Raw genomic sequence first — 19,906 nt, 5'->3', positions numbered from 1 at the left:
TCCAGGTGTAAAAAAAAAGGCATAGTAAAAGTAATACTACTGTTGTTGGTTAGATTGGTGGACACTAGAATGGTGTCGATGATGATGGTAGTAATGTAGATGGAGAATTGAATAGCAGAGGTGAGTTGTGCGTAGATTAAATAATAGAGTAGAAGGCCTTCCCATGATGAATCCTTGGATCCCTTGAAGGCATCCTGTAACAATAGTAATAAAAGTAAATTTCCTGGAAGGGAACAATGCATAAAATCTGTTATAATTAAGATTTGTTAAAACCAATGAAGTTAGTGCCATAATACAGAGAAATTCTAGCTGTTATTTGAAAATGATAAAAAAAAAAAAAAAAACTTTTATAATTTTCATCACAAAAAAAAAAAACTATTGTAACTGAAACCTCTTACAATCAGGCTTGATCATAATCATCCTAGACTAAGATCAAGGATGCTGTAAGCATTTGCATTCATTGCAACTTCATTAGCTCTTCATAATTTTGACCTTGTACTAGTGATTCAGGATATAATATAATAGCAATGGAAATAAATCAATGAGCTTTTCAATGATTTGCATATCATATTTGCATTTTATCTATGAAGACATTGGTGTGTATGTATTTATTGTGCTGTTACATAAAAGAAGGGACCACAGCTAACTGACCTTGTTCTTACATCTAATTTACATCGATTCACAATGCATGAAAGCTCAAAAAGAATTGGAAACCAGCCTCGAACCCAAACTCTGTCGTCTTCGGGAACACTCAGATCTTCAATGTTGTGTTCTTTGAACATCTAGAATAGTCATAAGAAATATCACTTTCAGTAAAGCAGCATTCTGTAAACAATACTTATACATACTGAAATTCTGAATTAAATGTGGACATTTCATAAAGTTAATACAACAATGATGGGAAAAAAAAAATAACACCAGCAGGATTGTCTCCTGGATAATCCTAATGGGTATACTTTGCTACTGTCAAATTCTAAATTACATTGTTGATCATTTTATAACCTGTTTTATTAAGTGTCATCATTGCTCAATTTTTTTTTATCCATTTGAAGCATATTTTATGGTCTCGTGAGTTGTAAAACTCTCACTAATCAGATTGAAATTAATGAACAGTTCAGAGGAGATGCTAGCAGACCATATTATTGAATCAATGCTAACAGATATGCCCTATAATCCAGGAACATCTTCAAGAGAAAACTGAAATGCTTGGAAGATCTGTGTCCCTGTGGCAATCAGTTTGACTTTCCAGGTAGAATAGAAATAATATTACAAGAAATAATGAGTTATTTATATTTGGCTAGAAAATTCATTGAATAAAATTACTATGTGAATTTTTTTAAAACATTTATGGACTATGAAAAGAAGTGGCTACAAGCAGAAATTGTTTTCTTTTTTTTTCACTCCATTTTCTTTAGTGGAGGCTCCCTTCTATTATTTTTTTAAATCAAAATTATATTTTGCATATAAATGTGCAATACTTCCAACGTTAACAATTTGTGATTTTAACTGAGAAATACTATATTATAGTAATAATAAAATTAAAATATTAACTAGGAGTTCCAAAAAAGCATTAACTTGTTAATTTTATATATACAGTTGACCCCTGAACAACATGGATCCACTTATATGCAGATTTTTTTCAATAAATATATTGGAAAATTTTTCTGAGATTTACGACAATTGGAAAAAAAATTTGCAGATGAACCACGTAGCTAAGATATATCAAAAAAATTAAGAAAAAGTTAGATGTGTCATGTATGCATAAAATATATGTAGATATTAGTCTATTTTATCATTTACTATCATAAAATATACACAAATCTATTATAAAAAGTTAAAATTTATCAAAACTTATGCACACAAACACTTACAAACTGTACATGCCACCATTTGCAGTCGAGAAAAATGTAAACAAAGATGCAGTATTAAATCATAACTGCATAAAATTAACTGTTATTAATTAATTAGTTAAATTTAATGAATTAATTATCATAAATTAAAAATTTTATAACAATTCATATAAAGCAAACGTACTGCTGCTCCATTATCAAAGCATGAATCGTTATACCTGTAAATAAATATGAATTTCTTTTTCACATTATCTTTTCATTTTTGATGTCTAGAGTTAGTAATATGTATAACATGTATAGTGTTTTATATCACATAAGACAATACTGATGTAGGTACTGACAGACAGAATTGATCTCGTATAGAGACAATGTAAACTTACATTCCTTATGATTTTCTTAATAGCATTTTCTTTTCTCTAGCTTATTTTATTGTAAGAATACAATATATAATGCATATAACATACAAAATGTGTGTTAATAAACTGTTTATGTTATCGGTAAGCCTTACAGTCAACAGTAAGCTATTAGCAGTTAAGTGTTTGGGGAGTCAAAGGTAATACGCAAATTTTCAACAGCACGGGGGGTCGGCTCCCTTAACCGTATTGTTCAAGGGTCAAGTATAAAATATGTTAGAGTAACTATATGGAAAATTATTTCTTAATACATTTTTTAAAGAAGTTTAAGGCAATAATATTATGATACAACTGTACTTTCATCATTCAAGTTTTCAGAAGTCCAGTCTTCTGTGAGGGATAGTGAGTAGATTATTGTTGAATGTAGCATCCAGTGAAAGTAGGCTTTTGATAAACAGAAGTACACTCAGGTCTCTTTTTATGCGTATCTTATTTATGTGGATTTCAAGTTATGCACTGCATAACTTCAAAACTTATGTACCGTTGTACATAATGAACAGCGTGTTTCAGCACATTCTGTCGTAACGTGTAAGCAGTGAGTGTCCGTGAAATTTAATTTTGCATATGAGTAAGTGTTTGTCTTTTCATTATCGAAAGTCTAAATTGTGCTAATTTTTATTATAAAGATTTAATTTGGCCCAATGGAGAAAAAAAAAAACACCAAAGAAAAGCAATTTCTTTGGAAATGAAAATTGCAATTTTAGATCGCTTAGCAAGGAGAGGGATCAACAGCAATTGGTAAACATTTTAATTTAGGCAAATCTACTATAAGAGCAATTAAAAAGAATGAAGTCACAGTAAGAAAATCTGTCATTTCTGGCACAAAATTAAGTGCCAAATTATCATCGTACTCAAGAGATGCTTTATTAGAAAAAAACGGAACGAGCGCTCGTAATTTGGATTGAAGAATTAACTCAAAGAAGAATTCCTAAAAGTGGTTATTTAATTAAACAAAAAGCTCTTTGGTTTTATGAACAGATGAAGCAATTGGAGCCGTCTACTTCTGCTCCCCAGGCTGATAAAGAATTTTTGGCTAGCAAAGGATGGTTAACTGGATTTTTAAAAAGGAATGCACTTCATAACGTGAAGATTACAGGCAAGGTTGCAGCAGCAAATGAAGCAGCAGTCAAAAATTTTCAACAGAAGTTAGCCAAAATCACTGAAGATGGTGGATATTGTCCCAATCAAGTGTTTAACGGTGAGGAAACAGGATCGTTTTGGAAGAAAATGCCTAGTCGAACTTACATCGCAAAGTCAGAGAAAAAAGCAAATGGGTTTAAAGCAAGCAAAGATCAAGTAACATTGCTACTTTGTAGCAATGCATCAGAAAATCAAATGTTGAAACCCCTCCTAGTAAATCGATCTCTAAGACCAAGTGCTCTAAAAGGCAAAGATCTAAAACAGCTACATTGGATAGCTAATACAAAAGCCTGGATAACAACTGCTGTATTTACTGAATGGTTCAATAATTGCTTTGTAGCAGAAGTGGAAACATAGATAAAGCAAAAAGCTCTCGATTTTAAAGTTTCATTAATTGTTGACAATGCACCAAGTCATCCACATTTAGAGCATTCAAATGTGCACATGGTGTTTTTTCCACCCAATACAAGCATTATTCAGCCATAAGATCAAGACATAATTGCTACTTTTAAAAAATATTACGTTAAGCACACTTTTCCATTTATATTGGATAAACTAGAAAATAAATCATTAACAGTAACTGACGGTTGGAAAAAAAATTATATTTTGGACTGCTTAAATCATGTTGCATCTGATACGGCTGAAATAAGACCACAAACTTTAAATGCCTGCTGGAAAGCAGCTTGGCCTGGATGTTTTGTAAACAGGGAAACCATGCAAACATCTATATTATCAGCTGAAATCATTACTATGGTACAGGAAATTGGTGGAGGAGGTTTTGATACATTTAGCCAGAATGATGTACATGAATGGCTTGTGGATAATGCCTTAAGTGATGATGATATTACTGGATATCGATTAACTTAAGATATATTCGAAGATCTAGAAAACGATAGTGAAGCAGAAGAAAAACCTCTCCCCATCACTGCAAATATAATTCGAGGTCTTGAACTGTGCAATAAATTGGAAAATCATGTTCCTGTTAATGACACAAATTCTGAACGAGCCTTTAAATTCCAACAAGAACGAGGGTGAAGCTAATTCTGTTTGTGAAGAACCATTGCCTTTACCATACAAATCTGATGCGCTGACTATCTCTTCCGGTGATGAAAGTGACTTCGCACCAGTTCGCAAACGTTGCTGAATATTGTCTAATAGCGATGATAATTCTGATGACAAAATATAAATTCATTTAATATTTTCATTTTAAATATTTATTCATTTTTATTCATTTAATTTTCAATAAAATTAAATGAATAAAGCTTTAAAACAAACTTAGACATTCTTATTTTCCTGAATTTTTTATAAACTTTTTAATGTGATTTTAGGTTTATTTTAATTCATTGCTTCAGTTTTATGTGGTTCTAGAAAATTATGGAATGTATCTCTAATTTTTCAACGTAAGTTAGGTCTTTTTTGTGAGACTTTTTACATGTAGTTTTCTGTGGAACGAATTTACTGCATAAAACGAGACCCGACTATAATTTGTTCACCTGACAATGGGCAAAGGAGTAGAATATCTAAGGATAATTTGTTATCTTTTTTTTATATCCATAGTATATTTGAAACAAAAAAAAGACAAAAACCGGTGAGATCTTTCTGAACAATAAATACAAAATGTTATATTCAGGCAATGACAATCAAGGAAAAAAAGGAGTAGCCATAGTATTCAACACAAAATACGAGACTAATCTTCTTGAATGGCAGTCAGTCTCAAGTAGAGTAATGTGGGCAGATATGAGAATGGGGAACTGGACAATGAGACTTATTTGTGCCTATGGTCCCACAGATGGTTAAGGTAGAAGTGAAGGAATTTTTTGAGGCTTTAGAAAAAGCAACTGACACAATGAAAAAGGAAAAGTTGGTTCTTGTTGAGGATCTACATGGCAGAGTAGGAAATGATTGTGAGACATATAAAAATATTTGGAAAATTTCGAGAAAAGAGCAAAGCTAATAATAATGGCAAATACCTGATGGATTTCTGATCAGGACATGGACTGGTTATTACTAACACCATGTTCCAACATAAAAATAGTCTTCAGCAGGTTAAAATTCAATTTCATATTGAAAAGAATAACATGTAAGAAAGTTTTAAAGCAAATAAAAGTTGAGCAGCTGTCAGATGTGAACTGTAGACTAAAATACACAAAGATTATTGAAGAAAAAATGAAAAAGTTTGAGAACAGGAACCAAACCTTGGAGATTCAGTGGCAAGCCTTGAAGAAAACCCTGATGGATTCAGCCAGAGAGGCATGTGGTCAGGTTGTCTGCAAGGATAGAAAAATCAGAACTCCATGGTGGACACAAGAAGTTAAAGAGGCAGTGAAGGGAAAAGAAGAAAGCATATCAAAAGTTCCTGGCAAATAAGTTAGTTTGTGTTCTTAGCGAATACAGAGACAAATGTAAGAAAGCTAAACAATGTGTAAAACTAACTAAACAAAAGTCATGGGAGGACTTTGGCAAGAACAAGAAAATAAATATCAAGAAGGAGGCAAGATATTCTCGAGGTTGTTGAAGAAGCTTAAGAATGGAGGAAAGAGTGCCGTAAAAGGAATTAGAGATGATAAAGGTGACATGAAAACGGGAGAAAAAGATATCCTTGAAGTATGGAGTAATTACTTTGAAAAACTGCTAAATGAAACAAGCAGTGCTGATAGCACAGTGGTAAAAAACACTGACCAGGCATGCAGTCAGGAATACATATCCATACTTGAAGAAGAAAAAGCCACCAAAGGCTTGAAATGTGGAAAGGCAGCAGGAGTAGGTGATATTCGACCAGAAATGCTGAAGTATGGTGGTATAAGAGTCTTACAGTGGCTGCACTGCATAGTTCAGAAAGCCTGGACAGAGGGACGAATTCCCGATGATTGGAGTAGAGCTCTAATAGTACCCATAAATAAAAAGGGAAATAAAACTGAATGTGAGAATTACAGAGGTATTTCCCAACTGAGTGTTCCTGGCAAGATCTATGCAAGCATACTTGAGAAACGGTTGAGAAGAATTGTGGAAGAAAGCTTGGTGAAGAACAAGCTGGATTCAGGCCAAATAGCGGCTGTCAGGATCAGATCTTCACTTTACAACAAATAGTTGAGAAAGCATGGGAATATAACAAAGATCTGTATTTAAGTTTTGTCGATCTAGAAAAGGCATATGACAAGGTGCGAAGAGAAAAGCTATTCAAAATGCTGCAGTTGTATGGTGTCAATGGGGCATTATATCAAGCAATACTTAGTCTTTATTTGAGTTGTAAGTCAGCAGTTAGAATTGAAGGAAATACAAGAAGATGGTTTAATGTTAAATCAGGTGTCAGACAAGGATGTACATTATCCCCTCTGTTATTCATTATCTATATGGATCACATTATGAAGAAAAGTGGTATTAAACATGATATCAAAATTGGAGATTTTAATCTCAGCTCTTTACTTTATGCAGATGATGTTATACTTCTAAATAAACCTGGTACATATCTGCAAGATTCCCTGACTAAATTGAATAACTGTTGTTATAGATATGGTATGAAGGTCAGCAACAACAAGACAATGAAAATGGGCATAAGCATTGCGAATGGAGAACTTATAGAACAAGTAAAACTTTTCAGCTACTTAGGCACAATTTTTAGTGAAGATGGTAAATTAAATACTGAAATAGACAACAGAATCAACAAAGCTGGTAAGGTAGGAAGTCAATTGAATAAATTCATATGGAATAAGAGAGAAATTAGTCAGAACACTAAATTAGCTGTATAAAAGACAGTGTTCAAACCAGTTTTAACTTATGGATCTGAGAGCTGGGTCAGAAGTAAAACACTTGACCAAAGACTAGAGACCGCAGACATGAGAGTCCTGAGAAAGATTAGCGGCATGAACAGATGGTATCAATGGCAATATCATACTAAAAACCTGGATATTAGGAAAGAACTTAACATTGTCGGCATCCAGGAATGCATTGGCAGAGCTAATCTCAGGTGGTATGGTCACTTAAGCTGAATGGGCGAGGAAAGATTAGCAAAACAAATGTTCTCTGCAACAGGTTAGCAGGAAAACGCCCCAGAGGAAGACCAAGATATAGGTGGATTGATACGGTACAATGTGCCTTAGACAATAGAATTATAAGATCTGATAATGATAATATTGGAGTCTTGACAAGTAACAGACTGATTTGGAGGAAAATTGTAGATAGGAAGTTAGTAATGATGTAAATTTTTCATGTAGTACTATCACATCCTGTACACCCCTTGAGGGTACATGTCAGGAATTTGATGATGATGATGACTTGGCATTGTCAGCATTCAGGAATGCATTAGCAGAGCTAATCTCAGATGGTATGGTCAAGAATTTGATGATGATGAAAGTAAATTTGATTCGTAAATGTAGATTATTTATATTAGATAAAAAGATAGGTAATGTTTCTTCTTTATGGGCCAGATCACAAAAAACATTGTGTATATAGTGAATCTAAAATGAAGGCTGAGGGTGTATGAATGAAAACAGGATATCTTCTAAATATTCTAAATAGAAGTTGGCAGGAGCAGGAGAGAGTGGACTTCCCATGGCATTTCCTTCAATTTGACTGTAAAACTTATTTTGACAAAGAAAAAAGAAAATATCCAGAGTAAATAAAGTCAAATGGTTAGTTTTGATAGTAGAATCTTTCTTCACCGATGTACCTCCAGAAGACACTGTTTTCACAAGCCTTATCACAGGATATAGTGAAATTATTTGACTTTACAGTCCTAAACCCTCTCTATCTAGGAACCTCCAGTCTCTCCAAGTCCATAAATCTAGATTGTCTATTTCTTAGACTACTCCCAACAACATCACGCAGCCAGGCCACTTATGCCCTGATGTTTATCCAATTTTAGTGTATGTACTCATGGTGAATCATCTGTCTGCAGGATGAAAAATGAGTGTTATTCAAAAGGAAACATCTTGCCACTTCTACATTGGCAGCTAACTCATCTCTGGTTGAAAAGGTCCTTTTATCCTAAAGAAATATCCCTCAGCAACAAGAATTAAACAGATTCTTTTTCAACAAAAGGACAAATATCATACCACTCAACCATGGGGATGAGTGGTATGCACTATGGGGAGCACTCTTCTCAGGCTAATTTACCTATACTCCTTCATGTGATCAAACACATTATCATATTTAAATTCTCCTCAGTCTCCAAAAATCTCAACATCCATTTCATTTAAAATGTTACTTCATAAGTGTCAAGCTGATAACTATACACAAATCCTGAATCAGCCTAGCCTTACAATACTATTCTCACATTTGGGATGGTGCACCAAAAACCTCTGTAAAAATCTTGATGCTGTTCAAGAGAGTAATTTAATTGATGGATGAAACTTTCTCACACACCTGTTCACAAGCTTTCTCTGTCTTTTCCACAGATAGCTCTAAGTGGCATCTATTATTCATTTGTTGAGTTAGATGACACTCAGGTTATACTGTTCAGTTGGTAATTTTAGAGAGCTGCAGGGTTTCTAAAAGAGGTAGTGGGTACAGGGTTGCCTATATTTTGGAAATGGATGAGTAGGAAGCCACCATTCCAAAATGCCTGCACCATTGTACCCACTACACCTTTCAGAACTAGACAATACCCGACAATCCTCTAAAATTAAAAAACGTTTAATTTTCTTGACCCAAAAAGCTCCATCCCCTCTCACCATCTTGTGCTGATCTCTTTATGGAGGATTTTGAAAGTAAAATCTTAACTCAAACAGACCCTAAACCAACAGTATGGTGGAGATACATGGATGATATCTTTATCGTTTGGAACCACACAAAAAAGGACCTGTTTGACTTTCTTAAGAAAATCAACTCTCTACACCACACAATCAAATTCACTCTAGAACTTGAAGAAGATAACCAATTATCATTTCTGGACACTTTAATTAAGAAGCTTCCGAATGGTGGTATCAACCTCTCAGTTTACCGCAAACCTACCAATACAGACGTTATTTACATTTCACTTCCTCACACCACATTTCTCAGAAACTTAGTATTGTACACATGTTGAAGAACCGTGCCTCTCTCCTTACAACAGATCAACAAGACCTCCAGGAAGAACTATCCCTGATATCCACAAACCTTATCATGAATGGATTTCCTCGAAGACTTGTCCACAAGATACTTTTCTCTGAACCCCAACAAAGACAACAAGATGATGTACGTTATATTTCTACCATCATCATTCTGTACTTAGGGACAGTTTCCAATAAGATTGCTAGACTCCTTAGACCACATAAAATAAGAGTGGCCTTTAAACCCACAGAAACGATTAGACAATTCTTAAGATCTCCAAAAGATAGCCATCCTTTCTCCAAATATGCTGGAGTTTATAACATACCATGCTCGTGCGGCTTGAATTACATCGGCCAAACTTCAAGGAGCCTTGAAATTAGGCAAAAAGAAAATATAGGTGATGTCAATAATAACAGAGAAGAAAAATGGGGTTTAGCTTTTCATTTCTCAAGAACGAACCATACCATAGAGTGGGATAGAAGCACAATTCCTTACATAGAGGAGGACTTCCGCTCCTGAATTTTTAAGGAGGCCACAACAGTTGCCTGCTGTACACAAAACCTTAACAGGAACCAAGGACTAATCTTACCCGTGATCTGGAAGACCCTTATCAGATCCTTCAACTCGCCAGAACTGAATTATAGTGCCAACTATAGAACGTTCCTAAATAACAACAAGTGAAATCATCCACGCTCTATGAATGTATTGTACGCGCTCTGTTCTTTGTTTAATATAATTGGAATCGGTTGATTTTAGTTTGTAACAGTTTTTTACTTTTTAGTGCCTTACATCAGTTATGTACCCTGAAGATGCAAACAGACTTAGTTGGTGAAACTAGTTAGTATAACTTAGTTGTTTATTATATACACTTGATCAATATAATCCCAATAAAAGTTTTTCCAATCCTCTAAAATTACCAAATGAACAGTATAACCTGAGTGTCATACAACCTAATGAGCCCAATGAATAAGCATCAAGGTGCTCCCATATAATTAATGCAGATAAGGTCCCTAGACATTTTCAAATATTCTGACTACTGGCTGTCATCATTGCCAAGATAAACTGACTATTCTTAAAAAATATATACAGGAAATAGGCAACTAACTAAGTTTCTTCGATTGGTCCTTTTTTTTTTCCTCTTTCAAATGGATTGTGCATTAGTTCTACACGTTGAGGATTAGAGCATTTCAAAGACTGTAAGATTCCCTTTGTCACCAATCTCCACAGCAATGTAAGCAAAAACAATGCAACGGATGGCATTCCATGCCACTTCCAAGGGACACATGCTCCACACTGAGCACGTCTCATAAATCTCTTAAAACGTTTATACAAAGAGGGTTGCGAGACCTTACTACATCGACAAATCTAAATAGAAACAATGGATTTAACTTATCCCTTGTAATGCCACTATGACAAAATACTATGACATGTAGGAATAAGGAGGTCGTTGTATAAAGTACTGGTCAGACCACACTTGTACTATTGTGTGCTCACATTTGGTCACCTGGTTTTCAATGGAATGTAGAAACACTGGAAAGGGATCCAGAGAAGAGTGGCTAAGACAATATCAGGACTCTGGAATGCTGGCTATGGAGAAAGTCTCAAGAAATGTGAATTGCATTGTTTGGTGGATAGGAGGAAAAGAGGTGATATGAAAGAGATACAGCTAGGTCTCTTTTTATGCGGTAGATACGTTCCACAGAAAACCACATATAAAAAATTAAGGATGCGGTCCATAATTTTCTAAAACCACATAAAACCGAAGCAATGAATTAAAATAAACCTAAAATTGCATAAAAAAAAGTTTATGAAAATTCAGGAAAATAAGAATGCCTAAGTTTGATTTAAAGCTTTATTCTTAATTTTAATGAAAAGTAACAAGTTTTTTTTTTAAACCTTTTGCCATCAGAATTATCGCTATTAGACAATATTTGGCAACGTTTGCGAACTGGTGCGAAATCACTTTCATCACCAGAAGAGATAGTCAGTGCATCAAATCTGTATGGTAAAGCAATAGTTCTTCATAAACACAATTAGCTTCACCCTAGTTCTGTGCTGATTTTTTCTTCTGACAATGTAATCAGTGATTAAACTTTGCGATGATGATTTCACTAATTTTTTATTCAGCTCGCGATATCCAGACATACAGTTCTTCAGCTCACGTTGGAATTTAAAGGCTCGTTCAGAATTTGTGTCATTAACAAGAACATGATTTTCCAATTTATTGCACAATTCAAGACCTCGAATTATATTTGCAGTGAGGGGGAGAGGTTTTTCTTCCGCTTCACTATCGTTTTCTGGATCTTTAGCGATCTCTAAAGTTAATCGATATCCAATAATATCATCATCAGTTAAGGCATTATCCACATGCTTGTTTCGAAACCATAGTGCTGTGATTTTTTTAAAAGTAATAGGCCAACAGATTTAAATTTTAATATGAATAAGAGACAAGGGACTTTGTTTAATTTTGGTTTTAAGAAAACTCTTATTGAAGGCGTTTGTGAAGCAACAGATAGTGATTCATCCAGTTTATACGCAATCTCCAGGATGTACAAAAGGAGAGGAACGCTATCATCACACAGGAGAAAAAGTCTGCATTCACTCATCAGTACAGTACTTATAACAATATTATAAATTTTTGGTGATCAGAATGGGATATGTCAATGAAAATCAGCACAAATTAATTTAATGTTTATGTTTAATTAATGATCAATTATTAATTAATAATAATGAATCAGCTAAATTAACAATTAATTATCAATTAATATATTACAAAATAACCAAGGTGTTCCATGAAAATTTCAGGATTTGTGAAGTGTTCTGTCGTAGGAAAAGTTCGGGAAACGCTGGATTACCCTATTATCGGAATGGATTCTCCTTCTGTTGACATGTGCAGAAGTGTCAAAAGGTCTCGTATCTGTGGGCATACTATACCACATAACTTCAAATCCACATAAAAAGAGACCTGAGTGTATTTAAGTTAATGATGGGATTTTATCAGATTAATCCAGGGGGGATTATGAAAAAAGTAGGAGGAGAGAAAGGAAGTACCACAGGCCAACTCTGGAAATTGTGTAAGAGTGTGGTGAAAAGGAGTGCAAGAAGTAGATTTTTTACATGGAGAATTGTCAGTGAATGGAATGCATTACTGGAATATATTGTTAATGCAGGGAGTCTTAAGGATTTTAAGATTCAGCATGACAGATATGTTGTCAGTTGAATGGACCTCCACGATGAGTCTGCTGACTCATCGTGGAGAGGGTGTAATAATAATAAAAATGTTGGTAAATATCCTCCTACCATTTCAATATGCAACATTCAATGCACCCTTTGTTTGTTTGCTTTTTTGCCAGAAAGTGATCAAGAAGCTTATTCAAGCTGGTTAACAAAAATGGTCTCATCATGCTAATGGCCTCTCTCTCTCTCCAACTGTTCTGCAGGTTTATGTTCCAGAGTTGATCCCTGTTCTTGTTTGCCTTTTTTATTTTTAAATAGTCTCCTATTTTACTGGTATTTGTCATACAAATAGACACCAGCAGAAATAGAAAGATTCAATTTAATTATATCTAAAGTAATGGAGGAAATTATTACCAGTTAAAATAGATAACTAACTTATAAACACACAATTAATTTTAGAAAGCTTTTCATTTGTTTTAGTTACCATTTAAGTCACCCTTTAGATATGTTAAAGAGACAATTGTAGCAAGTTTTCTTTTTTCGGTTAGTTGTAAATTAAATTGAACTTGGTAAGAAATTATATCGTGTTTAATCCTTTATCCAAGTGTAATCACACAAAGTATGTGCATGAAGCATTAGTTGTAAAGTTACTTCATGCACAAATATTGTTTGCTACACTTCAATAAAGGATTAAATTAGAATATAATTTCTTGGAGAGTTTAATTCAATGATAGAAAGACATCTCCAGTGCTGCTAACTGAATCAGTGCAACTTTTGTTGAAACAAGAAAGTCATATTTCAAATGACAGAGATTTTCACAATAACATATATTAACCAACTATTCTGAAATTAAAGTTACTTATTTCACAAAACAGTAATAAGGACTAACATTATATTAATGTTATGTTGTTATGAAAAAACATTCTACAGTTGTAGAATGTTTTTTCACTTGGTTATAAATCAAATAAAAATAGCAAGAAACCTATATTCTTGTTCAAACCTTTATCCAAGCGTAAGCAAAGTTTGCATGTGAAGTATCATCACAACTAGGCTACTTGTATATGGAGGTTAATAACTTCACATTAACTGACTTAAATTTCCATAATGTAAGGCACACATTCTCTCAGGTGTGTGTGCAATATAGATCTGGCTCCCACTGATGAGAAAAATGGAAGTTAAAACCAGTCTGGGTAGTGGCCCTTCCATAATGCATAGCATTATACACATTCTTTCCATAAAACACACCCAAAAGTATTAGTGAACTGCATTATGGAATCTTAGGGGAATTAATATGAATTCATTAGCATCCATATGCAAACACCATAGTTGGGATGATGCCTCACATACAAACTTGCTTACATCGGATAAAGGATTAAACCAGAATATAATTTCTTGGCATCCTGTATTTAAAATTAGTTATTTAGTGCTGGGAATAATTAGGTCATCATCATCATCAAAATCAAATTCCTAACATGTATCCTCAAGGGTGTACAGGATATGATAATATGACATGAAAAACTTACATCACCACTAACTTCAATTTTCCTCCAAATCAATCTGTTAACTGTCAAGACTCCAACATTATCAGATCTTACATTTCTGTCTTTTAAGGTACTTTTCACTATATCAATCCACTTGGTTTGCTAATCTTTCCTCTCTCATTCTATTTAAGTGACCATACCACCTGAGATTAGTTCTACTAACACATTCCTGGATGCTAACAATGTCAGGTTCTTTCCTAATATCCTCAATTATAATATGATATTGCCATTGATGCCATCTGTTCACACCCCTAATCTTTCTCAGGACTCTCATACCTGTGGTCTCTAGTCTTTGGTCAAGTGTTTTTTTTCTAACGCAGATCTCAGATCCATAAGTTAAAGTTGGCTTGAATACTGTCTTGTATACATCTAATTTAGTGTTTTGGCTAATTTCTCTCTTATTCCATATGAATTTATTCAATTGACTTCCTACAAAACCAGATTTGTTGATTCTGTTGTCTATTTCCATATTTAATTTACTATCTTCACTAAAAATCATGCCTAAGTAGCTGAAATGTTTTACTTGTTCTATAAGTTCTCCATTTGCAATGCTTATGCCCATTTTCATTGTCTTGTTGTTGCTGACCTTCATATCATATCTATTACAACAGTTATTCAATTTAGTCAGGGAATCTTGCAGACTTGTACCAGGTTTATTTAGAAGTATAACATCATCTGCATAAAGTAAAGAGCTGAGATTAAAATCTCCAATTTTGATATCAGGTTTAGTAACACTTTTCTTCATAATGTACATCCTTGTCTGACATCTGACTTAACATTAAACCATCTTCTTGTACTTCCTTCAATTCTAACTGCTGACTTACAACTCAAATAAAGACTAAGTATTGCTTGATATAATGCCCCACTGACACCATACAACTGCAGCATTTTGATTTTCTCTTGGCACCTTGTCATATCACTTTTTCAGATCTACAAAACTATAAATACAGATAGTTTATCTGAATAACTTGATTTTTGCACCTACAACTTACTGGTCATTGAACACAAAATTAATGACAGGATGGCACATTTACATCATGGCTTTGGCTATCTCAGCATTAATTCTTAACACAACTCTCCACGACTAAAATAATATCACACCACAATACTTTAAAGTAAAATAAAATAAAATAAAATCCTGGAAAACAAGTCAAGCATTTTTTGCAAGTTTTATTGCATTTTTAGAAAGCCAAATCTACACTGCATGATTCTGTGTGTTTGAAAACTTGTAATATAAGTATATAAACATTCTACACAATTTTCTTCAACAAATGGAGTAGGCAGCATTCTTTAATGCTAACTTTCTAAAAATTGGCTGGTCAGTCTCCATCATTTCCAGAAGATTACTGTAATCTCTTACAAGCATAGACAGACTTTTAAAAGCAACACACAATAATATAATAGACAACTACTGCCATCGAATGTTTCTAATCTTAATTATATTATTATTGTTGTTATGGGGGGAAAATGCTACTTTTTTGTTACCATTATTGACTTCCTATAGTTCTAGTATTGAGTTCCTATAGTTATTGAATATAAATGAACCTTAAGGAGGTCTATCTTCTGCTCATTTGAATAGAACAAACTAAAAGATTACTACAAGGATATGCAACAATGTAATGTAGAAATAATTATACCAAAAACACCATCAATTTTCTTGAATTCCCAAAGGCAGTGTGTGTGTGTGTGTGTGTGTGTTATGGCTATGTGCAAAGGTAGAAATCTTTTCCTCTCCACAAAGGAGGGTTTTAGAAGAAAGGCAATTATAAATGTTTCTAGTGAAGTTTTAATGTTAAGTTCATAATTTTACCCAAAATTATTTTGGATAATAGCAAATACAATAAATAGCATAGTGGCTGTAAAATAAATAAATAAATAATAATAATAATAAAATAATAATTCAGATGCTTACTTGAGGCTGTTCTGCAGCATATTTTGCACAATGCCGAATAAGGCGAATTGCTTCCATACTGGTATCTGGAAAACTAGCATTGCATGCAAATTCAGATAGGCACTTTACAGAGTCTTGGAAGGAATCTATTAATGCTGGGAAATACTTTTCATAGATCTGTGCTGAAAGAACAAAGATATAGAGTAGATACCGACAGAAATTATAACGCATGCATTCTAAATAAACATACTCAATACAGATATATATTAAATAATACAAGTATACCACTGGTTTTCCAGTACCCTCAGTTCCAGAGCCCTGCTAAATTAGTCATGTTGCCAGACCAATGGAGGTCATGTAATAATAATTTATTAGTACAACTCCACCCCATTAATGATATCTTATAAAAAAATATTATATGCAAATTAATTATTGTGAATTGAGTTATTATTATAAGCAAACAAGTAAAGTGACAAAAAATTAGTGAAGTGACTTCATGTGCAAACTTTGTTTGCTTACACATGGATAAAGGATGAAACCAAGAATATAATTTCTTGGTATCTTTAATTTATAATATAACTAATGGAAAAATTTTCAACATCCATCTCCAATCCATGGTATTTTAGTAATAAAGTATGACATCTACTGGCTACTTGTATATAGAAATATGACTTCTGCATCACTTCAACTTTGGTATCACTTCTAGGTCTGGCTCCCACTGATGAGAACTCAAAGATTGAAACTGGTCTGGGTAGTGGTCCTTCCCATAATGCACAGCATTATACACGTCCATAAGGATATGTGCCTTGCATTATGGGATACTAAGGCAAGTGGCGTGAAGTCATTAGCCTCTATACACAAGTTTCCCAGTCGTGAGTTACTTCACGTGTAAGGTTTGTTTACTTACACTTGGATAAAGGATTAAACCAAGAATATAATTTTTTGGCATCTTTAATTTGTAGTATAACCAAATGGAAAAACTTTCAACAATGGCAAAAAACAATGTTTCTAATCCCATTAAAATGTAAAACGAATGTCAAAAGTAGGAGAAAAAATATGAATAAAATTGAAATTTTGAAAGCTATTAAAAATAACTCAATATCAGGGAAGAGATTTCAGATTTTTATTTTCCACCAGAAAAGACTGTAGAGTAAGTCTCAAATCACAGATATATCCACCCACACACATTTCCAATTTATCAGCTTCAATCAAAAAATAAATAGCAGCCAATTATTTTTAGGATTGCTATGAACATGTATACAGTCGTAAATTTGTTTCTGTTTTGTGTTGGCTTTTATTTTCTCTCCTGTTCCCCCCTGGAGAACAGGAGAGAAAATAAAAGAGAGAAAATCCTGCAGCTTTGTAATCAGTCTATATCCAATTGTATCCTAAGAAGGGCAAGAAACCTCTGTAAAACAAAAGTCTTATTCTATGCACTTCATTTCTGTCTAAAATAATGGTGAAATTAACAGCAAACTACTATGCTACCAAGAAACCTCTCAAGGAATAAATGATCACCAGAATGAATTATGCCACTGCAGATCTGTGGCATAATCTGTGAATGCCAGGACATTTTTCCACTTATAATTGGAAAAATGTCCTGGCATTCATTTTTAATATATCTGTAATGTATTATATCATTTGAGTGGATTTGAAAAAACAAAAGCCTATTAAGTACCCATAGTGTTTTATTAAACACTGATGATGGATCTTTTTGTCATCAGATTATATAAGCAGCAATAGGGTAACAAAGAGCTATGTTATTTAGCCCTACTTTTTTTTTAATCAACAATCTTTCCAGTTGAATGAAAAGCCATTCACTAGTTTGCTATGAGAGTGAAACTTTAACAGAAGTAGAGGATATGAGAGATCTAGGAGTGATGATGGACAAGGACCTGAAATTCAGGGGCCACATTGCACAAGTTGTGAAGACATCATATCGAATAATGGCAATGATGCAGAAAACCCTGACATGCAGAAATAGAGAGGTTATGATTCCATTGTATACGGCCTTGGCCTTGATCAAACCTCGTACGGATTAATGTGCACAGATTTGGTCACTGCATTTTCATGGTGACGAGGATATGTTGGAAAGGGTACAGAGAAGATTCACAAAGGTAGTCAGTGGTCTTTGGAATGTGGAGTATGAGGACAGATTGAGAGAATGTAAGTTGCAGAGCCTTGTGAACAGGAGGAAGAGGGGGGGGGGATATAATTGAGACATATAAGCTGGTCAGGGGTTGTTATCAGGTAGACATGTAAGAGATTTTTCATAGAATGAGAGAGGGAAGTAGAACAAGAGGCCATTGCTGGAAACTGTATAAGGAGGGTGTGAGCAAAGGAGTGAGAAGCAGGTTCTTTGCATGGAGGGTGGTTGGTGAATGGAATGCATTGCGGATGTGGGCACATTGAATCAGTTTAAGATGCAGTTGGATGAGCACTGTATGCAATAGTGAGTACCTCCTACGATGAGTCTCTGACTCCATGAAGGTCAAATATTAATAATATTAATAATCAGGAAGTTTGATTCTATAAATCTTTCAATATGATATTAAAGTTGAATTTATTTTACAAGAGTGCATTGAAATGGCAGAAGATTTGGAGGCCAAATCTGTATTCCAAACTAAAGAGGATGATGCACATTGAAATAAGAAAATCATAGATGAGTCTTTTGGGTAGTAGTAGTGTGTGTGTGGGGGGGGGGGGGGGGGGTTTCAATCAGGAAGAAACATTTTTACGAATGAGCCAGCTGGTAAAAAGGGGTTGGTAACTCTTCATTCAAATCATTGGAATCCAATACAATTCCATATTTGTTATCACCATGCTAATATTTTACTATTTCTTTATAGGCAGACTAGCTGTGTCTCTGAATAAATTAATCACCTCTATACTTCTGCTGGTTATTTATTGCCTTATAAATTGTTGCATGTTACTTGAGAACAGCTGAATACAATATACATCTTAATTATGAATAACATGCACATAAACAAGTCATAAAGAAGGTTCGGTTCATGCACTGTTTGCTCATGCTAATATAAAATATGAATGAAAACAAGAGAATATTTTCATAAGTATTATATACTACCCAATCTTGCAACCATACTTGTTACAATAAGTTTAAATTCAGAACATAATGAAAATTTTTGGTCACCAGTTTTTTGTTTTTTTTTTACAGATTATAAGTGAGGATAACTTAATGTTTGAAATATCCTGATTAAAACAAATTATCAGACAATCAGTAAAAGAATTAGAAAAAGTCGAGACACAAAGGAACTCAACAGGACAAAAAATTTGAACTAAACAAGAAGTGAAAAAAAAAAAAAAAAAAAGCTGGCATGGTTGGCAGAGTGGTTAGCATACCAACTCTCCAACCAAAAGGCCACAGGTTCAAATACCACTGTACACATGGATGTTTTGTGAATGTCTTCAGTTGGGAAATGAATATCATCGCCTGGTATAAGACCACCACCTCACTTATTAGAGGCCTGAAGTAGCTTGAAAAAGTTTCAGGTTTGGTCTTTAGAGCAAAGTTTCCAAACTATGGAAACCCTGCTCTAAAGTTCTCCAATTTATTATATTTATACAAAATTTATTAATTTATTTAATAAATTTTGTATAAAAATTTTGTATATAGTTAATTTATACAAAAAATTGTATAAAATTGATAAAAATGTACCATGGGTACATTTTTATCAATTCATGGGTGGGATGGGGAATCCCTATCCCACCCATGGTACAAATGTACTAAAGGTTTATTAATAACCTTTTGTGGGTAGGAACATTTAAAAAAGAAAAAAAAAATCATTAATAATTATATAACAATAAGTCCATCACTTAGAATATAAGAAAAAAGTAGTAACATAGTAT

The 19,906-nt window shown here is 33.7% G+C and overlaps 1 protein-coding gene across 2 annotated transcripts in view; it reads right to left on the bottom strand.

Annotated features, from left to right (window-relative positions):
• Positions 1–19,906, bottom strand: part of Sec71 (ADP ribosylation factor guanine nucleotide exchange factor Sec71) — a 581,865-nt gene that overhangs the window by 153,831 nt on the left and 408,128 nt on the right. For both annotated transcript variants that reach the window (XM_090410617.1, XM_090410618.1), the window contains exons 27-28: positions 16,061–16,221; positions 652–782 (exon numbers count right to left, since the gene is read on the bottom strand). In XM_090410617.1, coding sequence (XP_090266743.1) covers positions 652–782; positions 16,061–16,221 — 292 coding nt within the window. The remainder of the gene's footprint in view (positions 1–651; positions 783–16,060; positions 16,222–19,906) is intronic.

This window comes from Typopeltis vanoorti, chromosome 20 (genome assembly GCF_054136105.1).
Source record: "Typopeltis vanoorti isolate ZY-2024b chromosome 20, IOZ_Tvanoo_1.0, whole genome shotgun sequence".
NCBI lineage: Eukaryota > Metazoa > Arthropoda > Arachnida > Uropygi > Thelyphonidae > Typopeltis > Typopeltis vanoorti.
Note: the sequence above shows the minus strand (reverse complement) of the source record. Positions and strands in the feature narration are given on the sequence as shown.